This window comes from Phacochoerus africanus, chromosome 9 (genome assembly GCF_016906955.1).
Source record: "Phacochoerus africanus isolate WHEZ1 chromosome 9, ROS_Pafr_v1, whole genome shotgun sequence".
Classification (NCBI taxonomy): domain Eukaryota; kingdom Metazoa; phylum Chordata; class Mammalia; order Artiodactyla; family Suidae; genus Phacochoerus; species Phacochoerus africanus.
In genome coordinates this window covers 79,434,442-79,442,899 of record NC_062552.1, presented here as the reverse complement: position 1 = coordinate 79,442,899, position 8,458 = coordinate 79,434,442, and the positions used below count along the sequence as shown (strand labels likewise).

Below are 8,458 nucleotides of genomic sequence, written 5' to 3'. Positions count from 1 at the left end.
ATTGAACCCAAATGTCCATGGATCCTAGTCAGGGTTGTTAACTGCTGAGCCATGAAGGGAGCTCCCTAGAGTCACTCTTGATTTAAGTCATTGTAAGGTTGGCCAAAAGGACAAGACCCGAGTTCAGGCATAAAAGACTTTATTAGCGGGGTGTACTGCCAGGCTGACTCACAAGGGGAGGTCAGCAGTCAGCCTGTTCGAGGAGAGAGGTTATATGTGGGTGCCAAGAAAGGGGGTGTCTGTGCAGAAGCTGATTGGCCATTTCTTATGTAAATAGGGTGAAAAGGAACAGACCAATCTGTTTGGGAGAATTGTTAGTAGGATATGAACAGAAGTTTAGACATTCTCCTGGGGAGTGGGGTAGTCTTTAAGATTGGGTTACATGATTTTGGGAAGACTTAGTCCTGTCTTAGTCACGTCTCTCCAGGAGCTAGGCGAGAGCCTAGAGCTAAGACTTGTTTTTCCCAGGATGAACCTAACAGTCATCTGTGTTGCACTTCAAGGCCCCTTCAAGAAGATAGAACTGGCTGTGCTGGAAAATTCTTTTTTCCGACCCACGCACACCAACCACAACATTAATCAGATAGCACTAACTTACTGGGAAGGGCTCTGGGTATATGGGCACATAGTGGCCACCTTATTTTCTCTTAGAGTCATCTCTCAAGTCCTCCAAACCTTCGTGTCCAGAATCCTGCTTTTTTACTCTCCCTCCAGAATAGCTGGATTTACAGTGTCCTTTGAGATACTCCTATTCAGTCTATGAGCACATGACTCCCTATTATTCACGAAATACTTGACATGAGCTAAGGCTTAAAGTGCACAAAAGCTGTTGTCAATACCAACATGTCCTTATAAACACTAGCATTCCCCATCTAATTCTGATGACACATTTCCTATTCAAAGAGAAGAAACACGGAGTTCCCATTGTGGCTCAGTGGTTAACGAATCCAACTAGGAACCATGAGGTTGCGGGTTCGATCCCTGACCTTGCTCAGCGGGTTAAGGATCCGGCGTTGCCATGAGCTGTGGTGTAAGTTGCAGACACGGCTCAGATCCTGCGTTGCTGTGGCTCTGGTGTAGGCCGGCGGCTATAGCTCTGATTCGACCCCTAGCCTGGGAATCTCCATATGCCGCGGGAGCGGCCCAAGAAATGGCAAAAAAAAAAAAAAAGAGAGAGAGAGAGAAGAAACAGGACGACATTTGCTACTAACATGTATCAACTAAAAAAATACACAACCAGAAAGTTGAGAGGTGACAATTTCTATTGTCTGGGCCAGGAAAGAAGAAATATTTTACCCACTGAGCAAGGCCACGGATCAAACCCACAACATTATGATTCCTAGTTGGATTTGTTTCCACTGCAACCATGCCAGGAACTCCAAGGGGAAATCTTTCTTCTTCCTGTTGGCTCTGCTATCCTTGTAGAGCAAAAGAGCTCCCTCTTCTGGTCTCCTGACTCTATTTAATTGAAATTTCTATCAAAAATTTTTTTTTTCCAAAAGCAAATAGAAGCTTAACAACATGTATATCTCCAATATGCATGGGAGATAGCCAGGAAAGCTGAGTAAAACTCCCCCAGTGCCCAAGGCCCTGCCTTAAATACTATTTTTAGCTAAAGACAAAATATGATGTTGGTGATAGTTTGGTGATAGTATTTTGGGACTGAAACGGACAGCACTTATGACTTCAACCTAGCAAAAATCCAAATTGGGACTTAAACCCAAGGTTTTTAAATTAGAATCACTCGCCTGCTGTCTGGACTTACTGGGGTTTCGGTTCTTTGTGCCTCAGCGCAAAAAGAATTCAGTGAGAGACAAAGTGATAGGCAAGAAATAGATTTATTAAGATAGGACGCTTGTGAGAGATGCAAGCAGGCAGATAAGGAGGCTCTGCCCTGAGGATTAGGTGGGCTACAGTTTTATCATCCAAGGGGAGTGGGGGTGTGAAAAGACCTCCTTTTCCTCTTTCTTCAATAGTAGGTCCTTCTTGGTATCCAGTAAGAGAGTATTTGACCCTATAAAGTCAAACTAAGACTGTCACGGTGCTTATTCAAACTAGCAGAAGGGCGGTTCTTAAACTCCTTGCCCCTGGTCGGAACCTGAATGCAGGCCTCACCCCATCCCCCATTCAATGACCTGAGGCATATCTAGGGCCTACATTAGTCGAGCAAGCCTGCCTTGTTCTGATGGGTCTCTTGAGCAGTTATTAACTTACAACGATCTCCCCAAATCCCCTAGGTTTACCTCTCTAGCTATGGTCTATTATCGGGACTTCGACAACTATCTGTGTAACTATCCTACTCCATCCCTGTTAGGACTACAAAGAGAAAGGCAATTCACCAAAAGATAAAAGGAGCAGATATTTGGCAAACAAATATTTGTTGGGCCATGCAGAGAAAATGGGACAGAGATTTTTTTTGGCCAATTCTGTCCCAGGCCAGGATCAAACCTGTACCACAGTAGCAACCCAAGCCACAGCAATAACAATGTTGGAATCCTCAACCCACTGCAAGAAAACTTGGTCAGAGAGAAATTTTAACAGACTTCCCTAGCTTCCTTCTCGCCTACTGCACCTAGTTCATATTATACCCTAATTATCTACGGTGATAAACTCTCTTCCTGGAACAAGTCCTCTGTCCACATTCGGTCAAATTAAAAAAATGCACAACCTAAAATTTGAAAATTATGTTTTATTCAGGGGACTTAATCTTGGGAGACAGCCTCTCGGATGCTCTGAACGACTATTCTGAAGAGGTAAGGGAGGAGCCAGGATATATAGGTGTTTGGGGGAAAAAATACCAAAAAACAAAAACCACTGCAGGTAGTCAGAACATCAAATTATTATTGTTAATTTTAAAAAAGCCAGACATATCAAGTTAACAAAATTAGCACTTTTCTCTGGGAAGATACAAGTGTCTGGGCTCATTGAAATCATTCCTTTGATATGCACCTTAACCATCTAAGGCCAGTATCCTGTTTGTCTCCATCCTGAGTTCCCCTCAAAGTACACTGTTGGAGGTAGCAGCAGGGACTAATAGCTTGATGGCCTCAATATCCTTTGTTCATTGAAATGGCAGGAATTGACAAAACATTGGAAATCAACTATAATTAAAAAAAAACTAGGGAGTTCACGATGTGGTGCAGGGGAAACGAATCCAACTAGGAACCATGAGGTTGAGGATTCGATCCCTGGCCTCGATTAGGGGGTTAAGAATCCAGGGTTGCCGTGAGCTGTGGTGTAGTTCGCAGATGCAGCTTGGATCTGGCGTTGCTGTGGCTCTGGCGTAGGCTGGCAGCAACAGCTCTGATTAGATGCCTAGCCTGGGAAATTCCACATGCCGAGGGTGTGGCCCTAAAAAGGACAAAAGACGGGAAAAAAAAAACCCAAAAAAAACCTAGTAGTTCCTGCTGTGGTTCAATGGATCAGCAGCAGCTTGGGAGCACTGTGGCAGGTCCTATCCCAGGGCCGGCCCAGTGGGTAAGGATCCCCAATTTCCCCTTGGGTTGCAGCCATGGCTTGGAGCAGATCCCTGGCCCAGGAACTCCACATGCCATGGGGAGGCCAAAGATGAGACAGAAAAATAATTTTTTTTTAATTAAAAAAAAGAAAGGGAGCTCCCGTTGTGGCTCAGTGGTTAACGGATCAGGCTAGGAACCATGAGGTTGCAGGTTCAATCCCTGGCCTTGCTCAGTGGGTTAAGGATCCAGCGTTGCCATGAACTGTGGTGTAGGTTGCAGACACGGCTCAGATCCAGCTTTGCTGTGGCTCTGGAATAGGCTTGGCGGCTACAGCTCCGATTAGACTCCTAGCCTGGGAACCTCCATATGCCATGGGAGTGGCCCAAGAAATAGCAAAAAATAAAAAAAACAAAGAAATAAAAAAAGAAATGTCAGGTGAGATTCTTTATCTACGATGCTTTTAGGCAATTGGGGGAAAATCAAAGTTTCTTCCTGAGAATTTGGGGCCTTGTTTGTTTTCAGCTCAAAATAATCCTCACGCCAAAGCAACACATTTGTGTGTGTGGCAGCAGCTGTTGCTCCCCTACAGAAGATTTGGGGGGGGGAGCATATCTGCTACTCTTCATGACATTCTCATAACAAGGTGGCCTAGTAAGAAATTCAATCAAGGTGGAGTTCCCTGGTGGTTCAGCAAGTTAAAGCTCCAGCATTATCATTGCTATGGCTCTGGTTACTGCTGCGGCACAGGTTCTATCACCGGCCCTGGAATTTCTGCATGCCACGGTGTGGCCGGGGTGGGGGTGGGGGGAATCAACCAAGGTGACTTAGCTAGGAACAACCCTTGAAGAAATCTGTTGATAGAAAACACATTCAAGTATCTCACTTTATCTACAAATTGCACCCCTGACTAGGTATTTTTTTTTCGCCTCTTGATGAAAGTCCCACAGTTTACAACTCCAGATGGGCCATCCAGGGACTTTCCCCTAGAAGTTTGTTGGGAAGTGGGTTTAGGATCCAGATCTCCAGTTGTCTCCTGATAACTCTAGATAACCTCTCTCTGGGGTTACCCTGGGCCTTGCAGTTCTTTGTGTCCACGAGTCAGTCTTTCATGTCTGACACCTTTGCTCCAGGCTATTCTCAGAATGAACCCAAGTGTTCTAGATGAGAAGATATAGGAACTGGTTCTCTTAGCAAGGCTGTTCCCCCGCCCCCCATCACTGCCAATCAGTTGGAGCGCTGCACCCTCCAGTTATTCCTTCCTTCCCTGCTGCGGATTTCTCAGCTCTAAGGAAAGGAGAAAGACACAGACACTCTGCTCTTCAGATCCATATACTGATTCCCTCTGCAACCAGTGACAGGACTGTTGGCTCTAAATAGGGTGAGTTATGGTTAGTAAGATTGGTGTTGAGGATGCTTAGAGGGAAAGGCTTAGGAACACTGGAAGGGGCTTGAGTGGACTTCTCTAGATGGTGGAATTAAGAATAGACAGTGATCCAGAGTTCCCGTCATGGCTCTCGGTTAATGAACACGACTAGCATCCATGAGGACTCCGGTTCGATCCCTGACCTTGCTCAGTGAGTTAAGGATCTGGAGTTGCCATGAGCTGTGGTGTGGGTCGCAGATGCAGCTCAGATCCCATGTTGCTGTGGCTCTGGTGTAGGCTGGCAGCTACAGCTCTGATTCAATCTCTAGCCTGGGAACCTCCATATGCCTTGAGTGTGGCCCTAAAAAGACAGAAAAAGAAAAAAAGAATATACAGTGATCCAACTTGTAAGAAGCAAAGGCTTGGATTCAATCAGCATTAATCTCAGTGATACAGTTCTTATAGCCTCTCCCCACTCTCCCCCCAACCCACATCCTCCCCAGTATTTTTGACCATTAATACCATTGTCCCTTGCTGTCCATGTGGGATTGGTCCAGGGCCTCCCATGCCCAGGATATCAAAATCCAAGCATGCTCAATTCCCTTGTATAAAATGCATAGTATTTCCATCTAACTTATGCACATCCTCCTACATACTGTTTTGTTTATTTGTTTGTTTTTCTTTTTCAGCCATACCTGGGGCATATGAAAGTTCCCAGGCCTAACTATATCTAGTCACTTATGATGGAGCATGATGGAGGATAATGTGAGAAAAATAATGTATATATTGTGTGTGTGATTGGGTCACTTTGCTGTACAGTAGAAAATTGACAGAACACTGTAAATTAACTATAATGGAAAAAATAAAAATCTTTTAAAAAAAAAAGAAAGAAAGTTCCCAGGCCAGGGATCTAATCTGAGCGACATCTGCGACCTACGCCAGGTCTGCAGCAATGCCAGATCCTTTACCTTCTTTGCTGGGCCAATGCTACAGAGACGAGCCTGATCATTAACCCACTGTGCCAGTGATTACTCCTCCTCTTATATGCTTTAAATCATCTCTACATTACTTATAATACTGAATACACACAATGTAACTACCCATGTGCTTCCCAAAGGCTTTGGGGAAGTGTTAGAAGGAAGTCAAGATCCCAAAGCATGGGCTTGCAGGGTCAGGGTCGTTGCCGCCTAGGATTTCAGGCAACCAAAGCCTTCCTGCTTGGAAAAATTATCTTCCAAGTCTCTACTCATCTTTTTTTTTTTTGCCCTTTGTCTGTTTAGGGCCACACATGGAAGTATATGGAGGTTTCCAGGCCAGGGGTCGAATTGGCGCTGTAGTTGACAGCCTACACCACAGCCACAGCAACATGGGATCCGAGCCGTGTCTGTGACTTACACCACAGTTCACAGCAAGGCCAGGGATCAAACCTGCATCCTCATGGATACTAGTTGGGTTCTTTAACCACTGAACCACGATGGGAACGCTTCTACTCATCTTCTATACCTCCTTAAAAGGTGAAAACCCTTTCCACTTCAGAGACATTAAATACCATTTTCTTTAGGACACTAAAGAATTGCTCTCCTGAGAATTGATCTAGACAGCAAAACAACTAGGTAGGGAGAGGGTGATTAGTCCCTCAGTTTGGTGGAGGAAAGGGCACACAGGAGGTGTTTGGGATTCTCAAAAGAAACTTCATCTATTTTTTATAACTTGGTACTTGTCTCACTCAGGCTGCAGCATATTTTCAGTTCTTATAGACTTTACTATCTAATAAGACTTATCATCTTCTAGCCTGGGAACCAAATGGTAAAACTGAGTCCAAGTGCTTACATTGGCAGGGAAGGGAATTATAAGGTAGATCTCAGCTTATAGGGCAGTGCTGAGATAATGCTTTCCTCTCTCTTCCCTGTGGACCCACAGGTGGCCCTGGTGACTGAGATGGCATCCTCTCTAAAGGTCCTAGGCCCTCTCTTGGCCCTGCTGTTCCCCTTATGCGAGCTCCTTGTACACAGCCAGAACCTTTCCTGGAGGGAATTTATGAAACAGCACCACCTGAACACAAACTGGGAATTCAGCAAGTACAGATGCAATGATCTTATGAGGGAAAGAGATATCCCCAAAGACAAGAACAATCACCTCTTTGTCTATACCTTATGGCAAAAAATTGAGCGTATGTGCATCAGGAACTGGAGAGATCGCTATAGAAATGTGTATATATGGGGTCAATATCCTTTCAAAACCCTCAAATGCTACCGGAAAAATAACAAAAGTAACTATAAAGATTACAAGAGCTATAGCTACATTGAATTCCACTGCAGCAAGAATGGCTATGTTGATAGCATAGAGGACATGCGGGTGCTAGAGGTTATCAGCCGCTAGAAAGTCCACCCACACCCACTGCTTTGAGTGTTCTGTTTCCCAAGTGGTGGCCTTGCCTCCATCGATGACTCTTGCATGTACGTGTCAATGTTTTCCAACTAAGAGCTATGTTTCACATGGTTTCTTGCCATCATCACTGTGCCTATGTTGTTTCTCTGCCTGGAATACTCTTCTATCCTCATATACCCGATTTTCTTCTACATTTTTAAAAGATCCAGCCCATATAGCATCTCTTTTTGACTAGCCTAGGAATGCTCCTGACAATGACTCTCTTTACACCTTCACGAGCTGAATGATATTACCTTCCCTAAATAAAGTATATTATTCCAATTGTGTGAAATTTATTTATGTGTGCAGAGTACTGATTAGTAAGGTGTTATAAGTGTGTGGGATACAGATCTGTTGCTGAATATTGGCTGCCTTTGTACATCGATGCCAAATGGAAACTCACAGGCAGTGTTGGAGGAAACAGAAAAAATAGTTTTAATTGCCAGGCAAAGAGGGGAATACAGCCAGCTAGGGCCTCAAAGACTATGCCCCCCCACCACCACAGAGGGGGTAGTGAGGAGTCTTCTAGTGTTTGAGGAGCAGGGCATGATCACCTCTTGAACATTTTCCTGATTGGTGGGTGATGAGGTAATTGGGAGTCAGCATCATCAAACTCCTGGTTCCAACTGGTCTGGGGTCTACATGCTTTTGGGCAGCACACAGTCGACTTTTTCCACCTGGTGGGGGCTTCAGCACCTGCAAAAGAGCTCTAAGGAAATGGAGCTCAGAATGTTATCTATGGTCTTTGAAGAACTGAAGTTCCTTGACTTTGTTGAAAGGCTAAGTGATTATTACTGTTTTCTTTTCTCTCTGTACTTTCTCACTTCTCTGATTAAATTGAATCTTTGACTAAAGTGGTTTTTTTTTTTTTGGTCATTTCGGGGCTGCACCCATGGCATATGGAAGTTCTCAGGCTAGGGGTGGAACTGTAGCTGCAGCTGCCGGCCTACACCACAGCCACAGCAACACTGGATCCTTAACCCACAGAGTGAGGCCAGGGATTGAAGCCACGTCCTCATGGATACTAGTTGGTTTCATTACCACTGAGCTACAGTGGGAAATCCCAAAAGTTTTTCTATAGATAAAAATACAGGTGGAGGACATGAGTTGGGGGCCGGTGTCAGGGGGAGGCGGGGGGCGGGCCTGTTCTGGGAAGACCTCACTGGGTTCTGCTTAGTTACGGCTTAAGATATATATTTTGTTGGAGGAA

At 44.8% G+C, this 8,458-nt stretch overlaps 1 protein-coding gene across 1 annotated transcript; it reads left to right on the top strand.

Moving 5' to 3' along the window:
• The first annotated feature begins 4,757 nt into the window (after positions 1-4,757).
• EDDM3B (epididymal protein 3B) lies at positions 4,758-7,514 on the top strand. Its single transcript, XM_047797362.1, has 2 exons — positions 4,758-4,836; positions 6,742-7,514. Exon 2 carries the CDS (start codon positions 6,760-6,762, stop codon positions 7,198-7,200), a length of 441 nt encoding a protein of 146 aa, XP_047653318.1. The 5' UTR covers positions 4,758-4,836; positions 6,742-6,759; the 3' UTR covers positions 7,201-7,514.
• Positions 7,515-8,458: the final 944 nt, after the last annotated feature.

What these genes read in the sequence shown, in the direction of transcription:
- EDDM3B (XM_047797362.1), top strand. Translation starts at nt 6,760, where the DNA reads ATGGCATCCTCTCTAAAGGTCCTAGGCCCTCTCTTGGCCCTGCTGTTC.